The sequence below is a fragment of the Oculina patagonica genome, chromosome 7, assembly GCF_052425735.1.
Source record: "Oculina patagonica isolate OP01 chromosome 7, crgOcupat, whole genome shotgun sequence".
Taxonomy (NCBI): Eukaryota; Metazoa; Cnidaria; class Anthozoa; order Scleractinia; family Oculinidae; genus Oculina; species Oculina patagonica.
In genome coordinates this window covers 25309141-25331192 of record NC_135764.1, presented here as the reverse complement: position 1 = coordinate 25331192, position 22052 = coordinate 25309141, and the positions used below count along the sequence as shown (strand labels likewise).

Sequence of the window (22052 nt, the reverse complement as noted above, 5' to 3'; positions counted from 1 at the left end):
TTCCGCGACGAGAGAATTTTCTCAGTCTTTCGTTTAAATTTTCGATTTGTTTTTTGTAACGTTTATTTTTGGGTATGTGTGATGCTGATTTGGTTTTGGTTATTTTTTTTTTGTGTGAATATTATTTTAAGCTACCAGGCTAGTTTTAGCGATTAAGTTGTTCTGAGCTATTCTGGCCATGCTAGTTAGTTTAGTTGTAAATGTTCGTTTGTGTATAAAAACGTACATGAAGTGAAAAAGTAATAAGGGGAAATTTTATTACAGTTTTATTCCTATTCAGGTTGACAACAATTGTTGTTGTTCATCAACGAGCATATATAGAGGTTAGTTAGCTGTCACCGTGGCCCTATTTGTTTGATACGAGAGAATTTACCACTGGTATTCTCTTTGACACTTTAATAAAGTTATTATTATTATTATTATTATTATTATTATTATTATTATTATTATTATTATTATTATTATTTCCGCCATTTCTATATTTAACCGACAAAGCATTTAAATAATCTTGTAAAAAGTCAACAGTAGTTTTAATAAACAAAGAAATTTATGTCATCCAATTTGAGGATGTGATAGTTTACAGAAGAAAGCTTTTTGGTTTTCCTTGATTGCTGTTGACGCTAACATTTTATAATTGTTTTCTTTAATCAGCTTAATAGTATGTTCTAAAAGTTAAACAAGGATATTTCGAGAGACACAATCTTCCACTCTATCTCTATATAACTAAAATTAAAACAATATACGCTTGTAAAATCGTATTTAACCAAGCTCACTTGTAAAGCTTTTTCATTGGCTGATTTCATTGCCGATTACATTTACGATTGTAAACGAAGTTCTGAATAAACTTCGGTTTCACCCAAGTTCTGTCTCCTCCTTGAGGTCCATAGAAGTTCCATAGGAGTAGATCGTTCGGTACTAAGAAGTTGTGATGAGTTGTTTACCGTATATATCTTATTATTTACTCCCCTCAGGGCTTTTCAGGGATAATTTACAACACTGGTTGGGGGACTTTGCCAGACTGCTTATAGTGCAGTTTTCAAGTAATGAAGGAATGAGTAATGATGCCCCCTATGTAAGTGTGAAATTTAGATAGACCATTACACCTGGGACTATGTTCCCTACTCTTTATGAAGAGTGTGTGGGTTCTTTAACGTCCCACAGAATTTATTACATGTGCAAGGCCTGGATTTAACATACTCTAATAAAATGTTTTAAACTCTAATGAAATTCTTTGCATCGTTCATCCTGATCTCCACAAACAGTAATCCATTTTGCTTTCTTTTTAGGCTCGGGATGAATTCGCTTGTTTTTATGGTCAAATGCAATCTTTAGGGGCAGATATTTTGCTTCCACGACACCATTTCTAAAAGAAAGGAACAAACAAACAAACAAACAAACATAATAATTAAAAAATTATAAAGACTATTTAAAAATGCTGATTAAAAGCAGATAGATGGTCTCTCTTTTTGAAAAGTAAAATTTTTTAGTCAATGAATCACGAGTCAATGAGTCAATGAGTCAAATCTTAAATTAGAGTTATTAATTTGAAAAAAGTTCCGCCCTTACTAACAAATAAAAGCTAACCGCAAGCAAACCAGAGTGCAACTAACCGCAAGCAAACTGGGTGGAACTAATCGCAAGCAAATCAGAGTGCAACAAACTGCAAGCAAACTGGAGTGGAACTAACCGGGGTGTCTGTAATTAAGCAGGAACACACCCGGACCACCCCGGAACACCTTGCAGTAAAACCGCGAGCCGTTCGACATAAGTTTTAAACATTTTATTACGTCATTTTTAACAGTTTTCCCCCCATGGTCTATTTAGTATAAACTCCTTCAGGGCGGCTGGCCATGTATATTGGAGGATAATGCCCGAGGCTGAAAAATGAACGACAGTTGGCCGAGAAGCAAAGCTTCGAGGGCAACTGTGAAATTCTGAGGACAATCTTTCAGCCAAGGGCATTATCCTCCAATATACCAGCAAGCCAGAAAAGGGTTTATTTAGTTTATAACCCTCCGATTAATTTCTACAATACAACGTGCTTAACGCCGGTACGTAAATTGAAAAAAAACAAACAAAAAACAACTACATAACAGTGATAATCACAGCGTAATTGCGGTTGACTAGTTTCGTAATTTTTTAACACTGTGATTTGATTAAAAAGTTAGACTTGAAAAGATGACTTTGTTCGTTTGTTTTGTACTTGTCTAAAACATCAGGCGACGGGTATCAAATCGGCCGAGGGGTATTGCCTGATACCCGCCGTCCGATTTTGTACCACGTGATGCGTTTTGTCCAATGGGTGGGTTATAAGAGCTCATATTCCATGGCCTGTAAACCAACGGCTGAACCAATCAAAACTGACGAATTGCAATATACCATGGCTAGTTTTTAATAAAAGAGTATAGACCATGGAAAAATGTAGCTGATTTGTTAAATAGTTGTATTAAGGCTTGTTTTTACTTTTGCCATGCCCGAATTTTAATATTCTAACAAAAATATTAAAACTCCTTAGGCAAGTTTCCTGACCTTGAAACGGTAACTTTGAGCATCTCGGTCGATCTCAAATTCTCGCAGTTTCCAAGAACGTAGTGTTCGAAAGATTCTATCATGTATTGATTGGGTTTCTTATCCAGTCTTCCGTAAACTTTCTGAAAAAAAAAAACAACAAAATTAAAAACAGCTACTATGGTCTATAAGTCATTAAATGGTTATGCCCCTGAATATATGCGATCTGTGTTCACTGACCGACCGTAGTGAAATATCTACTTATTCACTAAGGAGCTCCGAGGGCAAACTAGCTGTTTCCCTGCCCCCGCACTAACTTTTTAAAAAAACAGCTTTAGCTATAGGGGTGCGGTGTTGTGGAACAGTTTACCTGTAAAACTGCGGCAAGCACAAACTCTCTCTTGCTTTAAATCTGGCTGCAGCGGTTTCATTTCTAGTTAAATACATGGCATTTGGGAAAGCAGGCATTTTTTCTTTATTGTAATAGTTATTGTTTTTTATACTTAACGGTAATGAATTGTATAATGTATAATAGATTACTATAAGTAATTAATATAAATAAGGCCTGATGTTTTTTTACCGTGTTTTAATAAAGATATTATTCTATTCTATTCTATTCTTAATGTACTCTGATGGCATTGTGATTCAAACAGAATATGGTTTGTAACAGTGGTGCTTACGTAATAGCAGTGTTTCTTGGTGTAGGGTCGCTTGTTAGGATAGAGGCGCTTGGTAACAAAAACGGGGTTGCTTCTTAGACAGGGGGCACTTATTGGAAGGAAGGCGCTAAATTAAATCATTACGATATTTCGACCTCTAAGATGTTGGACGAGATTGAATGAACTGTATTAAGCTTAAACAAAAATCCCTTATTTATGAGTTGCCAAGTGCATGATAAATTTTACATTAACTGAAAACCTCGTGGGATTTGCTTTTCCTGATTAGGCTATGTGGCTGTGTGACGCCGGCGGTTCTAGTCAAGACCCACATTTCACCGTACCCTCGCTCACCATAGAGTCTCCAGTAGCTCAGTGGTAGAGCATCCAAATAGATCACGGAGGGTCGTGGGTTCAAATCCCATCTGGAACTCGGAATTTTTTTCCGAGTTTTTCAGTAAATGCAAAGTTTATCATGCTGTGAACCCTTATGAGTTTCTGGCTAAACTCAGATCACTTTTATCTCAATTTATAAAAATCTTAATTGAGTTCCCGTAAAAACTTACCGGATTGCTACCACCAAATGTCTCCTTAGGATGAAATATGAAATTCCCCAAACTGTATGCTACAAGCTTGTTTTCCTTTATATAATGTGGTTGTAGCACGTGCGGATGTGCTCCAATGATGATTTGTACACCAAGGGACATCAGGTGTTTGTTTATATGAAGCTGATAGGGGAGTGGCCTTAAGTAGAGTTCTTCACCATAGTGGATGTAGACCACTATGATGTCGACGTTAGCCTTTGGGAGTTAAGATATCATTGTTAGCAATTTGTGTAGTTGGTAATGTCAGCGAGGGTGCTTACCATCAACATGAAATTTGCATGTAAGTGTAATGAAAAAGGTATATTCCATTGAAAAAAGGAATATATGTTTTTGGAAAGCTTAAGGTAATCCCGTTTTCCCGGTTGGGACGTGCCGAAAAGGCCATGTCTAATTTCCTAAGTACTTTGCGCATCGGACTTTGCTAGGGACTACGTTTTTACTGATCAATAGAAAACCGGGACGTGGGGACGATACTGAAGCAGAACTTAATAGGTCAAGCACATGCGTGAAGAGGCAAATTAGACGGGTCGTACTATTTTTGCAAAAAACAACAACATGTTTTTACGCCGAGGCTCGTCAATGTTGCAATGTGTGAACACAAATAAATGAGCAAAACCTTCTTTAGCTTGTTGACGTCTCTTGTGGCAATGTCATCTCGATAAATGGCAGGACCAGAGTTGAACAGCATTCTCATTTCGGTGCAGTTTTTGTTTATGGATATCATGTCACAGTAACCAAGAAATCCAATCTTGATTCCATTTCTTTCCAGAATTAGTGGTTCCTATAACAAAACGAAAAACCGAATGTAAGATTTATTCCAGCGTGTCTACAAGTGGAGGATCAGGCAGGTCCGATATTTGAATTCAAAATGTTCATTTCCTTGTGGGACAATTGACTCTTCCAAATGAGGTCCTTCCTTTCAGGATCTCGGTGATCTTTGCTTTGCATCATAAGAAGATCTGTAGCGTTTTTGTTGGCAAGGATGTGTCAGAATCGACGAAATACTAAGATCCGGCTCTTACTAAATGATTTCCACGTATCATTTGAATAAAATAAGTCAAGATAAACAGATCAAATTTATTTATCAAGGGTTGTACAAAAAGGTCTCACGACTGACATACCTGTTGCTCTCGGATTCCCGATTGAATTTGAATACAGTAGAATCCCGGTAACTCGAACTCGGATAACTCGAACAACCCCGCTAACTCGAACTAACTTCTATTTCCCTTGGACCCACTTTTCAGTCATTTTTACTCGGTTAACTCGAAAACCCCGCTAACTGGAACTGTTTTTCGTTTCCCTTCAGAGTTCGAGTTACTGGGGTCAACTGTATATTTTCTAGCAAACACAAATCGGTTCACTTGGTTAATGATCTATCAAAGATGATTAAGAAGAGGCTTTCAGCGCAGGAAACAAAATGGCATTCAGAACAAATCTTTTTAAAACATGCTACCAATAAAGCATTTTTGGCAAAAATTTCACTTTTGGCATCATTTTATAATGTAACTTGAAATGCCCTCCAAATCATTTATGAGTTAAATTATTCCTATGTTATATATTGTCTGCCATGATGATAGATCAATTAAACTTGCAGCTTCTGACACATGCCAATTGAGATGATCGTTGTACCTGAGAAGAGTCGTATTCGCCAAAACTAATACCAAAATATCGTATCCCTGTCGTTTTGAGAACCTCGACAGAAAGGTTGGCACCTTCAGATCCAAAGTCGTTGAAGTGATTGTTAGCCACCGTGACGACATCAAATCCTGCAAAACTGAAGAGGTACAGAAAACTATGTCACGCCACATAATAATATTAACACTACAAGGTTGTTGGAGGACACAGTTTCTGTCTTGAACTGCAAGTTACTAATAAACTAAACGTTTTTAGAATCGTTTTTTACTGCTAATGTAGCTCTTTCACAGATAAACAGCGAGCAACAACCAATCCGAGACACCCACTACACAGCTCTCGGTAATGCTACGTTATTAGTATGGAACTTTCCTGCTTAAATGTCAGTAGTCTGTAGAGTGTAGAAAGAATTGCAGTTGTTTAGCAACTCTCGTACCCTTGTGCTTCTATTGGCCCTCTGTATTTTTTTTTTTTTTTGGGGGGGGGGGGGGGCTAGTGGCGTTGTCCTGTTGTTTGTTTTATTCATCTCGAAGGGTAACGAGCCATTCATATAAGGCCTTTTGGAAGCAGTTACCCGACCCAAGAATTGAGTGTGCGAAGATAAATGTCTGCTTACCCAGGACACCATAGTTTAAAGCCAATAGTCTCCAACGAGTCTTGTTTTTTCACCCTTTGGCTTTTGATAGCCTTATAAAGCAAATTAAAATTTTACAGTCGTGGCCCAGGTTTGAATTAGCTCTACGATCGATAGAGGGTTTTCACTTGATTATCGAAAGTAATTTGCGTTTTACATTACTACGCTTAGTGATTGGTTTAAAATCTCGCGCCACTTTATAAGCCAATCAGAACTAAAATTAAAACCAATCGCGACTCGCACACGCACGTTTTCCCGCGCTTCGTGCCTGCGACATGTATTTGCTTCGAGTTTTGATTGGTTTACTGGATTTTCTGTGTCCTTTGTGATTGGTCGGAGTAATTACTTTGCTTTTGCTTAAACGACGCTAAATTGAAAACAGCTTTCAAAAGGTTGCTCCCTAATGTACATAAGTCACCTTAAAATGTATTAGGAGATAATTTTACCTCAATGCTGGAGCGGAGCTGGGACTGGCATCTAGTATAACTGACTTTTTTCCTTTGTACATATGGCGATACACATCTTTGTTGACAAAAGGAGACTCCAAATTACCCACTGAAATATCAGCCTCTCTGATGTACGGTGCCACTTCATTGAACGAATCATTATATGTGTGGTACTTGTGTTCCACGTAATACTTGAGCGGACCAGAGAAGGAAATGTCTCCCGCAAACAACAAGGTGACGTGCTCTGCAAGATAAAAATTGAGTGGAAATTCATTATCGTCGGCACGCACGAAGGGGTCTGCTCCCAAGACGAGCAAGTCTCTACAACAACGTCCATTGAAGTGTTGACAAGAGGCAGCGACTTTTTGCACAGAACATAGCAATACAGTAAAACCTCGATTTAACGAAGTGACAAGGGACTGGAGAAATGGGCAAAATCTCACGTGTAGAAAAGATTGAAGTACATGAAAACAAAGTTTGACCTAATTTTACGTCATCCGTGCCGTAAAGTTATTTCGAACCGTTAAAAGAAATACATTCTAAAGTAATTGTTTCTAAAATGATACGCACCTCGAGACAATCACTTTCATCATCTGGTTCAACTTCAGCTTTTCCAGGTTTCCATAGGTGAAGTATTCGTAAGCTTGAATCAGAGGAACATTTGGTTTCGTACCCATTCTGCCATACACATTCTGAAGGTAAAGAAAACAAGGAAAATAAAGATGAAATGTTCATTATGTCACGTGTGGGACAAAGAAAATTATTCCGTCATTATAGGCACGCAATGCATGCAAAGAATAGATATGGTGTTGAAGCACTGGGGAAATAAAAAGATGTCAAAGAAACGGCAATCTAGTTTGAAATAAGATACTTAAATTAATTGCAAATAAGTGTATTTATCGAATTAATTTAAGATGTTAATTAATTAATTTTCTAGATCTAAGGGATACTGATTTTAAATTTAACACACGACTCCTGGCAAGCTTCAATATTATTAATCTTGTCTTGTTTGAAGAGCACCCATTTAAGTTAACAAGCTCGGTATTTCTGCACTAGAATTTACGGCAAAACGTGATTGTTGATCTGTAGCTCATATTACGCTAAACTGTTAACAGTCCCCTTTTTTTCCGTAAAGTCAGAGAGATCGATCGTTGAGATCGAAAACTGCGGGAGCGCAAAAAGCCCGTGTGTAGGAGTGCGGGGTTTTTATAGCGTATGCCCATGGGTATTTTGCACTCTCCTCAGTTTTCTCTCGCGTTCAGAAACCAAGATGGGTCCCATCGATCTCAACGATCGGTCTCTACGACTTAACGGAAAAATAGGCGTCAGTGAACGGTCTAAATTAACGCTCAGAGGAATTGGTTTTGCGTTGGTGGCTGCATTAAATAGCGGTTGTGTATCTAGCTGAATTAATTTACTGGCGTTTGGGTTCGTTACCGGCATATTTCCACCGACTGGACGCAATGGAGGAAACAGAAAATTTCCCAAACTGTATGCTACAAGTTTGTTATCTTTGGTCATCCAGTGAGGCTGAAGCACGTGTGGATGTGATCCAATGATGACTTGCACTCCAAGGGACATCAGATGTTTTGTTATATGAAGCTGGTATGGAAGTGGTCTCAACAGCATTTCTTCACCCCAGTGCATGAATACTACTATGATGTCCACTTTAGCCTTTGAGAGTTAAAATATCTATGTTAGTTGCTAGGAAAAAGAGTTTTCAGATGATAATTAAATGAGTCGAGTAAAAACTTTAGCAGGAGCCCATTAGTAATGGGCTCCTGGGCTTCAGCTACTGTATTTTGCCTTATTTTATTCCGGGTGTTCGCGATCCACGGAATCATCACGGAATAAAAAATATTTTGACAGTGCAGGGTATGAAATGAAATTGTGGCGTAGGTGACACGAATAACTAGTAGGCGGTAGTAATGAATAACAGGTAATTAGCTGTCCATATGATGGCAGTTGTAATAAACAGCACATGATGAGTTCTGATGCGAACAAAATATTTACGAGTTCTGTAGATAGTTAAAATTAAAACAGAAAATCCCAAGGCTCGATGCATTTCTCGTCGCGCGTAAAAATAAAGATTACCTACCTAGCTACCTATGGAAAAAATGTAATTTCGAATGTAAATGTAGAATGAAAAGTTTTCCGTTCGTTCTTTCTTGCCGGAGTGATTCGCTCAAGGCGGTTTGGTATCATAGAGCAGGTTTCAATTGAGTGTCGTATAACCAAAACCAAAGCAATTACTCTGGCCAATCACAAAGGACACAGATAATCCAGTTTACCAATGAAAACTCAAAGCAAATACATGTAGCCGGCACGAAGCGCGTGAAAACGTGCGCGAGCGAGTCACGATTGGTTTTGGTTTTAGTTCTGATTGGCTGAGAAAGTGGCGCGAGATTTTTAAGCCAATCACTAAGCGTAGCAATGCAAAACCAAAGCAAACGCAATTAACTTTCGACACTCAAGTGTTAGCCTTTTCAAAAAAGCTCGCGGCAGTTGGTCCTGCAATTACAATAGATTACGTTTCTTCGATCAGCGATTATTGCAAAGACGCGCTACCAAATTTGAGGGTGCGTTATATGATTTTAATGTTATAGTTGTGTTACGGTAAACCTGTTTTAGCTTGTTGACGTCTCTTGTGGCAATGTCATCTCGATAAATGGCCGGACCAGATCTATACAACTTTCTCATTGCAGTGCAGTTTGGGTAATCAGGTACGTGATCACAGTAACCTAGAAATCCGATCTTTATTCCGTTTCTTTCCAGAATAAGAGGTTCCTATAGCAACAAAGCAAGCAAAGAAATGTTAGAAATGTTCCCAAGGCCCTCTTGGCGATGAATGTCCGGATGGTTGTGGCTTTAGAGGGAAATCAATTACAGTAGTACCCCGGTAACTTGAACTCTGAAGAGAAACAAAAAACAGTTCGAGTTAGCGGGGGTTCGAGTTATCGGGGTCGATTGAATATTTAATTTGCCATGTTAATAATTGACAGTTTACTGATTTTCAACACTACAGTGTACAGTACAGTTATCTCGTCAGAAACTGTAACACGATCATGCATTATTATGATAAGATGGGGAAATGACCGTGAAATATGGGTCTGTTCGTTTCACTCATTAAAATCAGATTGCTGTATTGTTAGTTTTTGCGTTTAAACCCGATTACAAGACAAGAAGAGCTTTTGGGATATTTCAGTGGGCAGCCATAGCGAGTTTCAAGAACCAGAATTCGAGATATCGGGGTAAATTTGACCCAAATTTTGTTCGAGGGAAACGGAATTTAGTTCGAGTTAGTGGGGAATTCGAGTTATCTTAGTTCGAGTTAACCGAGAAAAAATGTTTAAAAAGTGGGGCTAAATCCAAGGAAAATGGGACTTAGTTCGAGTTAGCGAGGAGTTCGAGTTACCGGGTTCTACTATAGTTTTGAATCCCGAAGCTTCGGTGCAAAATGGTTGTGTAGGTTTATGTTTGGCATTAACTTCTGGGGCGTACATTGTGACGAGAGAGAGTTAAAAAATGTTTTGGTATCTTAAGGGGTTAGAATTTGTCTTGCAGATCTTTTTGTGGCGTTTAATCATGATTCGAACTTCCTGGTCAAACGTTTCTTGTTTTTGGCATCACTAAGTAAGCATAAAAAAAATGAAGTTTGAAAATGAAAGAATTGTCCAATTCATTAAGTTATTTATCACCGTACTTTTCCGCAGTCATAAAATCGCAGATCGTGCAGCAAAGTCGGGGGTTCATGCCATCTAATCTCGAGGAGCAAACTCCAGTCTATCTACTAAAATCATGATAATTACTTTGCAACTCCGTATTTTAAAACGCCTGTTCTGCATAAAACTGTTTCAGTCAATCAAAAGCCTGTAGAATTGACTAAAATTTCCAGTGGCTTTAAAGAGGGGCAGCGTAAAGGTCGAGCGAGTGTCCCGGGCAACGCACTCGCTATTTCCCCCGCTACCTTTTGTAGTCGTCGAGTTGTGACTAAATGCTTAAGCCTGGTTTTCACTAGCGACGCAAGTACAAGCGCAAGCATAAGCGTAAGCACGAGAAAAGGAAAAAAAATTGACCCTTGTACTTGCGCTTTCCGCAAGCACAAGTACAAGCATCAAAATTCAATGCGGTTGTGTTTTTGCTTGCGTCGAAGCCGTTTTCACGGTGAAATAAGAGCTGTTATCCTTGCGCTTGTGCTTGCGTCGCTAGTGAAAACCAGGCTTTATACATCCGAGGGTACCCCTTTCATATACCTTCGTTAGAAAATGGTACCCCTTTCACATACCTACAGGAGCGTTACTACATCTGTTTTATTAATTTTCACTTGAAGAAGCCCTTAAAATGCTAAAATGAACAAATCGTTTGGTGGGTCTGCTAGAGATATGTTGAAAAGCCCTTATAGATACAAAAGTGACAGTTTTACCATCCCTTTAGTATACTACAACTCGTGAAGTCCCTACCCTTTTATATGCCTCCAGCCTGAAAAAGGTAGCCCTTTCAGGTGGAACCTCTCCATATATAGTCCGCTATTGGGAGTACCCCACCCACCCCACCGTGCATTCTTTTTAGGAAAAAGAAAAATTACGAATGGATTTCAATCAATGTTATGTTGATTTTATACCGCCATATTTCTAGCCTGCTGCTAACTGGTACAATGAGAAAAACAACATTGCACATCAGCAACATAAGAGCATTAACCATTTCAATCCTTAACCCCAAAAAGTAAACATGTTAGACAAACGCAAATGTTACTGTAACTTCAAGAAATAAATTGCGTACTGTTCTGAAACAAAATAGAAGCGTCTTTTTTAAGACAATCGTTTTTGAAGATTACCATACCTGAGAAGAGTCGTACTTTCCATAACTTATACCAAAATACTTTATTCCTTCCTTCTTAAGAACCTCAACAGTAAAGTTAGCACCCTTGGAACCAAAGTCGTTGAAATGATTGTTGGCGACCGTGACAGCATCGAATCCTGCAAAACTAACGGTTAACATTTTGCCTCATTAGCATACAAGTTTCGTAGAGAAGGCATCATGCTATAGACAAAGTGACTCTAGATATTTAAGAGCGAAGGCACAGATTTTTGAAGCAAACCTTGTCCACGGTCAAAAATAAAACCCTCCTTTATTTTTAATTTTTAAACAGGTTTAAGTGAGGTTTTAAAGGTTTCGGGGTTTATTTTTCAAAATACCGCCGACTTTCGGAAATATTTGAGAAAATCGATTTTGCACTATTGAAGGCTAAAAATAGCCGAATTAAATAGCAAAATTAAGCATTCGCAAAAACGTTCTCGCGTTGTTGATAGAAGTTATATCATCGAGAATTAGAAACATATACTTAAAGTTGAAGAATAAATCAATGTTTTTATGCCTGTGTTTCGGTTTTAGATTATACTTTTCACAGCGAAAGTAACGCTCTTTGATGACAATTTTGTAACTGCCTTAGTAAATACAGTTTCATCTCATAATAACAAGATTACTTTTCGATATGTGGCCATTCTTTAATCGGCTTCATTTTATGGCTATAAAATGCCCAAAGACTCTTCTTTATCTACATATAAAAATTGGTTGGAGTTTTTAAGCGAGCGCGTTTTAAAACGCCATCAAAATATGAGTAATTTAACTAAAATTTGAACTAATTTGCATATCACCGTTTTGATGACATGTTACATGTAACGGCCGCATTCGCGTAAAAGCTGCAAACTCTGGTTTTCCTTAAATTTGTGCTTAACACTAAATTTAACTTGAAATCCTTTTCTATCCCTACTGAAAGGATCACTTACCTTTTATATTGCTGCGGTAGATACAGTAAAAGCGGTGAAAGGAGCGTTTGACTTATAAACAGTAGAGACTCACAGATGCCACATTTCATTCTCTACAAAAATTTACGATCTATAATTACATTTTCTTGAATCTGAACAAGATCATATTTTACGCAGCCATGAATTTCTTTTATTATACATTGGTGTCACCAGCTTGATTTTGATTGGCTATAAGCACGCAGCTAATTCTTGCTTGCTGTTTCTCTTACGTCATACCTACAGACATTAGATTTTACATATGTAGAAGTGACGTCATACCTACAGACAATAGTTTTATGCATTCAGAAGTTTTATGCATTCATCATTTTTTTGTGCGCGCTCCTGTCTTTACAAGTGCAGCTCAGGAATGTGCATAATAAAACAATTATTGGATTCGGTTTTCGCATGATAGCGATAATTATCAAGGCCTCAGTTTCTGTTATCCGCCTCAGCCTTCGGCTGAGGCGGATAACAGAAACTGAGGCCTTGATAATTATCGCTATCATGCTCAACCTCATCCAATAATTGTTAATTAATATCTTCGCGTACTTACCCGAAATTAGCTGCAAGGGACTAAAAGGCCAGTGTTACGATTTGTTTGAGTATTACGTGACGATTCAGATAAAGTTGTAACGCATGACCGGTAAATGGAATTTCAAGAATGTTTTGTTGTTGACGGGTAGTTTACTATTTTTATTTCTTTTTTTTGGGAGTGAAAATATCTTTAAATAGTTAGAGCTATTTATATTTTTAAATTGCTATTATTTATATTTCTTATAAGTTTTCATCTTATTTAAGAATTTTATTTAATTAGATTCGATCAAGCTACAAGCCGTATTCAGTGCAGACGCGTGTGCGGATAGCTCACTATATTGATAGTAAATTAGTAAAATAAACTAAATCTCCCCGATAAACATTGAAAATTTCACATATCAAAAAGCCAAAAAATCCGTTGCCTACGAACACCTCTGTCGCACAAAATTTGCGCACTACAACACCTGTGTAAACATCCAAATTAAATTATGAAATCTAATTATAAACTTACAGAAAATATCACGAAATTTTAATTTCGGAATTGAAGTATGTTTGGTTAAGTGTCAAATTTTAAGCATACAGAATTTATAGAAAACACCTTTGCATCCACACAACAAAAGCCTTTGTAAGAAGATAAAAAAGCGTTCTCTGGTAAAATATTTAAAAATTATAAGCTTTCGACAGCCAGACTGCTGTCTTCGACGGATAAAAAGGAAGTAGAAGACAAAGACAGCAGTCTGGCTGTCGAAAGCTTATAATTTTTAAATATTTTACCAGAGAACGCTTTTTATCTTCTTACAATGAATCCTGGTATCGGATCTTCAATATTTTTATAAAAACCTTTTTGCTGGCATTTGAAAATGAATACAAAAAAAGTTGAAGAATGGGGCGGTGAGCAGTGGGTGGTGGGTGGATTATACTGGATCCGTGCTCGGCCTGTAAGCAAACTCTGAAAGTAGACAATGTTTGAAAATACTTTTGAATCACTGTTTGAATTTTAAAAAATACCCTCCTTCTTTCTCATGGGCAGAGATTTTCCTTTTCAGTTCGTGCTACTGGTCAGTTGCAAGTAAGACTCACGACATGTCATTATAATGCGTGACGCTTATGCCAAGGTAAAAGGAATTGTGTGTGTGTGTGTGTGTGTGTGGGGGGGGGGGCAGTACGAGTGAAATGAACATCAAGGTATTTTTATACGCCTTTCACTTTTTTTAGTGGGAAACAATGGAGGGCAGCGCTTGTTCGTTTCTCGCTATTGTTGGCGGTCGCTGCGGTTATGATTCAAAAGATAGGACAAAGTCAGTAGAAATAGTTCCTTTGCTGACCTGTCATCGAGATATATCAGGACACAAGTCAGCCTTTTCTATTATCGGGATTGAAGATGAAGTAGAATTATTGTTGGCGAGAGCAACAATTTTTGCGCCGACTCGAAACATAGAAAACTGGACTATGTGTCCACAACATCGTGCATGCCTTGGCGTCAGCTGGAAGCGCAGTTCTACTAAGTGTGCCATACCAGTGAGCTTGTCGAGGCACAACACCACTACCAGTAAAAAGCCAAAAGCAGAGAGAGGCTTGAATCGCGGCCTCTGGGTACGAGACTGCGTACATCGAGTCTCAGTTCCTTGCTGCGCAAGCTTAATGTGACAAGTGAGTCGAAATATTCGTTGCAAGATCAATTTTAATGGTTGTGAAAACAATAAAAACTGGCCGGAAGTAAAAAAAAAACCCAGAAGTTCGTCGAACGTTGCTTTCAAAAGCTAGGCATGCTCAGTGCAAGCAGAAGTCCGATATTTCCCGACTGCTTGTCAAGAGAAACGAATCCTTTGCGTACCCTCGATTTACATCACCCCTTTAGACAAATTTGTGGCCATAGTTTAAGTGTCTTGGTATTGCAGGAGAACAAAAGTATTCTCTATGCGGAATTTGTTCTTGCTGCAGCATTTGTTACCTCTTACCAATCTTTTGCGCAAATAACACTTCAATACTTATTTGTCATGTCAATACCGTTACTAGAAATCGGTTGAACGGCACATGTTTAAACAGATTTGACTGTTATGTTCTAAGTCAAAACATTTTCACAGGCGTTTGTTCTAATTGTCGTAAGCTTCTTGTGGATGCTGAAAACAAGGCTGCAGTTCTGCAAATGGAAAACATGTCGTTGGTAAGTGTAAACCATCTCTTGTAATGTACCACTTCAATAGCCGGGTTATAAAAAAATTGCTTCTACTTATTGCTTGAGTCACTAAAAGCTATCAAGATTAGCCTCAGGCGTTGGATATGAGATGGTAGATAGCCAACGAGGCGCGTAGCGCTGAGTTGGCTTTAACGATCTCATATCCAACAAGCGCGAGTGGAATAATTGTTTTTTTAAAATTGCCCAAAGAACTGCAATATTAGAGCTCTCCAGCTGTTTCCGTTGACGCGTATCGGGTAGCATATTTTGTGGTCCATGGTATTTGAGCTCATATACCATTGCCTGTTAACTAATCAAAACTCAGGAGCTGCAATATACCATTGCTAGTTTTTAATAATAGGTGGTATTGAGTAGGTTTGAATTTAATTATTCGTTACAGAACACCTCTATTGGCGCTGCACCAGTGGCTCGAAGTACGCCAGCGTCTCTGTGTTATCCTTCCAACGTCCAGACGCCAGGGGGGAGCTTGTATTGCCCTTCAGACACTAGCGTTGACGTCACACCTGATTCTCACAGCAGGGGGCCTACGCGCGAAGAGTTTACACCGCTGAACAAACTGAACGAATTCTTAGAAAGCAGGGATGTCAGTCCAGTCAGGCATACTGTTACTATTCCATGGAATGCGGAAGCTAGTGAAAGAACGCGTCGTCGCCATCTTCGCAAGGCACAACAGGCAGTTGGTGCTGTTTTAGATGAGGTAGCACCAAATCAACCAGGCGAGTTGTGGCACTAGCTTGTTCCATCGTTGAACAAGCAATTCTCAAGTGACAGCGAAAGCGAGGATGAAGATTTGGATAACGTACTCATGAATGCTCTGACAGAGTGCTACAGTAATGCAAGCACCTGGGATACCCGACGACAAATACTATCGATAATGGCAGACAAGGTCACTTTCCGAACTCTGAAAAAGTGGATCCCTGGTCTTACTCGTGTCACAACACCAGGCGTGATCTTGAATTTGAGAAAAAAAATGTACCAAGATCGGTAACCACAGGCAAAAAAGCCATCTGAGGGGAACACATTATTGTGCTATGAATCCCTCTTACCTAAGTGCAGATGCTAAAATCTTTTAACAGTTTGCTGATATTAAAAGTTGAATATGCCAACCCAGGGAACATCCTGCCAGGAATATTTTCCAGCCCACTGTACAAGCATGAATTTTTTTTTGGACCACTGTCCTGTGCAGGAATTTTTTTCTTGCACGCATGCGCTTGCGGAATATATATTTTTTCAATATCACCCATCCCCCCCCCCCCCTCAAAAGTAAAATGGTTGGCCCCTAATGTCCTCACACGAGCAGTGAATAATGATCGAGGCCAATTTGCCTCCCTCCCGATCCCACCCCACCTCCCACCCCCCCCCCCCCTCCCTCAAAAATAAAGAGATATAGGCTGCTCACGTCTCACGTTATTCCCTTTCCCGGCTGCCTAGCAGAAATTCTAAAAAGGAAGAACGTAATTCCGTGAAGTATTTTGTGCTTTTGAAGATATTACTTCATCGGCATGCGTTACAATCTTCCATAACATAAAAAGCATCACGCATAACGCAAACTGTCGTGACCTTTGCCCGTATGTTTTTTTTAACTAATTCAGTGTAGCTGCTACGTTACGCTCCGCTAACAAATTTATCAGATGGACAAGAACTGGACTCTATGCTTACAGGTATGTCATCGTTTTCAAGTGTAAAGACATGTTAAACGCAAAAATTTTAACCAAAACCAGAGTTTTCGGTTCTTGCGTGAATGCGGTTAACATGGCATCAAAACGGTAATATGCAAATTAGTTCAAATTTTAGTTAAATTACCCATATTTCGCTGGCGTTTTAAAATGCGCTTGCTGCAAAACCCAAATTAATTTTTATATGTAGTTAAAGAAGAGTCTTTGGGCTTTTTATAGCCATAAAATGAAGCCGATTGGAGAGTGGCCACATATCAAAAATTCAGGTTGTTATTATGAAGTGAAACTGTATTTACTTAATCAGTTATAAAATTGTTATCAAAGAGCGTTACTTTCGCTGTGAAAAGTATAATCTAGAACCGAAACACAGGCATGTAAACATTGCTAAATACTTCTACTTTAAATATATGTTTTTTATTTCCGAGGATATAACTTCTACTAATAACGCGAGAACGCTTTTGCGAATGCTAAGTTTTGCTAATTTATTCGGCTATTTTTAGCCCTCGATAGTGCGAAATCAATTTTCTCAAATATTTCCGATAGTTGGCCGTATTTTGAAAATTAAACCCCAAAACCTTTGAAAACTCGTTAAAAACTTTCTAGAAATTGAAAAATAAAGGCAAGATTTCCTTTTGGCCGTGACCGCAATTTTGACATTTTGTGCCAAAAATCTGTGCCTTCGCTCTTAAAGCGGTCGGTATAAAACGCAGACCATGCAGACTGCAGACTGCAGACTGCAGACCGTGCAGACCGTGCAGACGGTGCAGACCGTGCAGACTGAGTAATTTTTTCTTCTTCATTTTTTACATTGTGTTTCACAAAACTTTTCACGAACAGTTTCCGAAGTTCGTTTGAAATTCGCGAAGTTCGCTACGAACTTTAGGGGGAATTTCATTATGTAGTTGTCAATCAAATTACGAACTTCGAAACGAAATTGTGAATTTCACGTGCAGCGAAGTTGAAAGGTTGAGGAGTTCGCAAGTTGAGAAGAAGTTCGTCCAGTTTGTTTAATTTGGTGAAATGAATCCGTTCACGGTACAAGAAAAGGCAATTTCAAGTCCAGGAAGGCAGGAAATCATCTAAAGTTGGCTTCAAAGTCAAGGATTATTTTATTTAGCTTCCAGCTTGTTGAGTTTTCTTCTACTGTCAGAGAGCGCGTTACACTGTAAACATTGGAAAATTTTAAGTTATAGGTAAAACGAACTGGTCGGATATAGCAGTTTATTTGTTAAGTTCAGGTTTCTAGTTCAATTTTATAACGTAAACAAATGCTTCGGTTGGTAGTTATGCTTTGGGAATACAGGGTTTTCTTGAGAAATCCCCCAAAAATTTTTACACTGTCCTTAATAATATTTAAAATATAAGTAATTTGTAAATAAATACACATTTCAATTGTTCCAAAGCAAGTGTTGTTTATTAGTAAAAAAAATTTTTAACCAAAGCTTATTTTTTTGCAAATATAAATTATTTCAGAGGAAAAGAGTTTATCACGAACAGACAGATGGCGTGACTTGCTTGTTGTGTAAACACAGAAGTATAACAACATGGAATTGAAAAGTTCTGGTTTTCCGCAGATTTTCCAAACTGATGTGTATTCAAGAAGGAAAACGTTTTTTCCTCTTTAGAAGATTTTTACGGCACACACAAACAGTATTTTTATATGTAAACCGGTTCATCTGTTGAAATTTTTTCCTTCGAAACTGCACACGGCAGAACTTGTAATCTATTTTTAGTCGGGTGTCGGGTGACATTGGGAAAACTCAGTTGTAACATTCACAAACCATTTTCAGGGCAGCCTTGCTTTTTAGTCCGTTGATGTCCTGCCTTACTGGACTTGGGATTGCTTTTTGCTGTACTGGGAACGGATTCATTTCACCAAATTAAACAAACTGGACGAACTTCTTCTCAACTTGCGAACTCCTCAACCTTTCAACTTCGCTGAACGTGAAATTCACAATTTCGTTTCGAAGTTCGTAATTTGATTGACAACTACATAATGAAATTCCCCCTAAAGTTCATAGCGAACTTCGCGAATTTCAAACGAACTTCGGAAACTGTTCGTGAAAAGTTTTGTGAAACACAAGGTAAAAAAAGAAGAAAAAAAAATTACTCAGTCTGCACGGTCTGCACCGTCTGCACGGTCTGCACGGTCTGCAGTCTGCAGTCTGCAGTCTGCATGGTCTGCGTTTTATACCGACCGCTCTTAAAGAGCTTGTGAAACTTAATAATTGGAGAAATTTCCAGCCCCTTGTGTACAATATGCAAGGAGATATAGGCGATTTAAAATTTGGCAAAAGCGCTAATGAGCCCATACGTTATATACATTCTTCAAGTTTGTAAAAGGTGAAGTTTTCAAACCTGCGTCACAGAAAAAAGTATTTAATACATCGGGTTATGTACTTTCAATATTCATAATTTATATTTTTGTAGCTCGATAAAGTGAAGCGCTATGCTAACGAGGCAAATATTGTAAACAAAGATTCCGCTATAAGGAGACTCGTAACGATCTATGTATGAACAGTCAACTCTCTCTTAACGGAAACCTCTATAAGACGGACACCTCCATAAGACGGACACCTGGTGATGGTCCCTGTCGTTTTTCAGTCATTTTACTGTAACCAAGCTCCCTATAAGACGGACACCTCTCTAAGACGGACAACGGACACTTTGAAATAATTAACGGACACTTGAGAAGTGTTTTTTATCATGTTTTATTAGTGAAAATACTTCCAAACTTTGCAAACTTAGTCAGTGCCCTAAGGATACGTGTATACCAAGCTTACTACCCACAAACAATGACGCTTTAACGGATTAATTCTTTGCTTACTTATATGAACACTAAAGAGGTCGTTCTCTACTTACAGCGTTACAGTTTGTAGAAGCTCTTAATTTTTCCTTTAAAAAGCAAATACGGTCCTTTTATTATTTTAGTCTTGTTGCAGTTAGCAAAGGCTTGTTGTATTGTGCAAAGGTTTAGCTTTATTATCTCAGAATTACTGGTGTCATGTTACCTCGACTCTCTACAGAGCGGACACCTCTCTAAGACGGACAGCTGCGGCCGGTCCCGAAGGTGTCCGTCTTAGAGAGAGTTGACTGTATATGAAGGTTATTTACTAGGCTCATGCAAATATCATAATTTTAATTTAATTTATTATAGTTTTTATAATAGTCTTCGCAGAAGCGATTAGTTAATTATATGGTCACGTAAATATTACTGTTATATGATGCTCGTTGGACGCATTAATTACCTCAATGCCGACGCAGCCTTGGGACTGGAATCAAGAAATATTAACCTCTTCTCTCCTTTGAACTTGTAGGGATAAACATCCTTGCTAACAAAAGGAGCCTCTAAATTACCCACTGAAATATCAGCTTCTCTGATGTATGGTGCAACCTCATTGAACGAATCATTATATTTGTAATTGTTGCGTTCCACGTAATATTTCACTGGGCCAGAAAATGAAATATCACCCACAAACAGCAAAGTGACATTATCTACAAGGTAAATATGGAAAATATCGTTACAGCTTCGGGTTCAATAACATTCCAAGGGTTCTAATTAATCAATTGAGGCAGTAATAAACGATATTCACAAAATTTTAATTTCGTCTTCGTTTATGTGAACGTTGCTCTCGTTTGGATGACTTCGTGTCTTAAAATTTCTTAGTTATGGGCCTCCAGTAACTCCAGTAACTGGTTTAAGCAGTTGTGGCTTTCCTGTCAACACTCCAATTTTTTTTATATTATCTTACCTTTATTCGCAGTTACTGCATATGGCATGGACATCAAGAAATAAATGATAAAATTCATGATAACGGAATGACCACTGGCAAATACTATAAACCTTCGCGGAATTTTCTTTTGTTAGCGAGTTTTCAACCAAAGTTAAGAAGTCTATCTTACCGGCAGTGGGAGTTCAGAGTTTAATTCATAATTGAACACTTTTAATTTACTCTAGTGCTAAAATATTCTGGTAATATTTATTTTGTTCCACTACGCTTAAAAATGAAACTCCTAACATCACTGGCATCAATGTGATATCTGGACCGATCAAAGATAAAGTACAAAAAACCTTTTTCGAAGTCGTCTATTGGCTCGAGAGGACAGAGGACAGGAAGTAAAAGCGTTGATCATTTTGTTACCTGACTTACTCTAACGGCGTATTAGGCTACTTAACTGAATTGCCGAAAATTATAGCATGATCTAAAGCATCATTTTTATAGCGCTAAATCTTCGTGGTCTTATGGCGAGTTACAACTACCGCAGCGAGTATAAATATTCCGAAATAGAAAATCTTAGTTCCTAGCGAAGCTAGGCCGGACCGAGCGCATGAAGTATTCCATTTTGTCGTCCCAACCGACAAAATGGACCGGACCGAGCGCACGAAGTATTCCCTTTTGTCGGCCCAAAAGCTCGAGAGGAATTAAGCTTATTTTTTATTACGGGCGACAGTGTACAACTCGCCTGCCGTCTTTCTCTTTCAGTTAAAGCAAACTTGTTCGCCTTCAATTCTTGTTGCAGTCTGACACTGTTATCTTCGCCTCCGCAAACAGTAATTCATTTGGCGTTCCTTACAGGCTCAGAGTGAAGTCGGTGGGAAGATACTCAGCTTTCACAACACCATTCCTGAAGAATTGAGAAGACAAAGTTCATGTTGAAGACAGAGAGACCCTGGAAACCAGTTCCACATTCAAACCGTTCCAATATATGATCGAACCGTAACCTGCAATTTTTCTGGTCATGAAATTTGAGCTAGTAAAAATACATTTATCTTTTCACTGCACTGGCACTTTAATTTTAACTTTTTAACTTTATATTCGTCTTTAGTGTTTAACACACCAACGATATAAGATCGCTCTATGTTTTGCGTGTATTTTCGATAAAATAAATATCAGCCTTTAAAGGAACTAGAATAAATTAAAGCTGATCAATTATGAATTAATCTCTTATCGCCTACTGTCAATGCAATGGAATTACCTAACGTCTTTTTCTTTGGCTGACAACAGACTTAACTGACACGAAAAAATGTGAAACTAAAATCCGAGGGGTGAAGGCTGTCAGTTGAAAGAAACGCGTATGATTTTATAAAGAGTATTTTTTTAGCCACTTGACAGCGATCATTCCGTTATGAATTTGATCCTACATTTCGTGATGTCCATGTCGTTCGTAATTTCTGCGAATAAAGGTGAGAATCATTTTATTTGTTTAATAAGAATTGAATTTCTGCGATCCAAATTGTGGTTTTCTATATATAGGTAGGTGGCTGAGCAAGTTTTTGCGCGCTCTCTGCAGTCTTCATTCCTGATGCGGTGCAGCGCGCACACAAGTATTACGAAAATCAAATATGGCGCCGATAGAGC

General features: G+C 38.3%; 3 protein-coding genes across 3 annotated transcripts; 1 reads left to right on the top strand and 2 right to left on the bottom strand.

Moving 5' to 3' along the window:
- Positions 1 to 218: 218 nt before the first annotated feature.
- LOC144661167 (capsule biosynthesis protein CapA-like) lies at positions 219 to 6664 on the bottom strand. The gene is made up of 6 exons (XM_078521872.1): positions 6482 to 6664; positions 5399 to 5543; positions 4386 to 4550; positions 3731 to 3964; positions 2530 to 2651; positions 219 to 1363 (listed from the first exon to the last, which is right to left on the bottom strand). Exons 1-6 carry the CDS (start codon positions 6541 to 6543, stop codon positions 1219 to 1221), a joined length of 873 nt encoding a protein of 290 aa, XP_078377998.1. The 5' UTR covers positions 6544 to 6664; the 3' UTR covers positions 219 to 1218.
- Positions 6665 to 7035: 371 nt separating this feature from the next.
- On the bottom strand, positions 7036 to 20706 carry LOC144659322 (capsule biosynthesis protein CapA-like). The gene is made up of 6 exons (XM_078519736.1): positions 20445 to 20706; positions 19941 to 20187; positions 11321 to 11465; positions 9104 to 9268; positions 7919 to 8155; positions 7036 to 7173 (listed from the first exon to the last, which is right to left on the bottom strand). Exons 1-6 carry the CDS (start codon positions 20500 to 20502, stop codon positions 7036 to 7038), a joined length of 990 nt encoding a protein of 329 aa, XP_078375862.1. The 5' UTR covers positions 20503 to 20706.
- Positions 13922 to 16244, top strand: LOC144660537 (uncharacterized). The gene is made up of 3 exons (XM_078521201.1): positions 13922 to 13934; positions 14904 to 14983; positions 15396 to 16244. The coding sequence occupies exons 2-3, from the start codon at positions 14966 to 14968 to the stop codon at positions 15747 to 15749; spliced, it is 372 nt and encodes a 123-aa protein (XP_078377327.1). The 5' UTR covers positions 13922 to 13934; positions 14904 to 14965; the 3' UTR covers positions 15750 to 16244.
- Positions 20707 to 22052: the final 1346 nt, after the last annotated feature.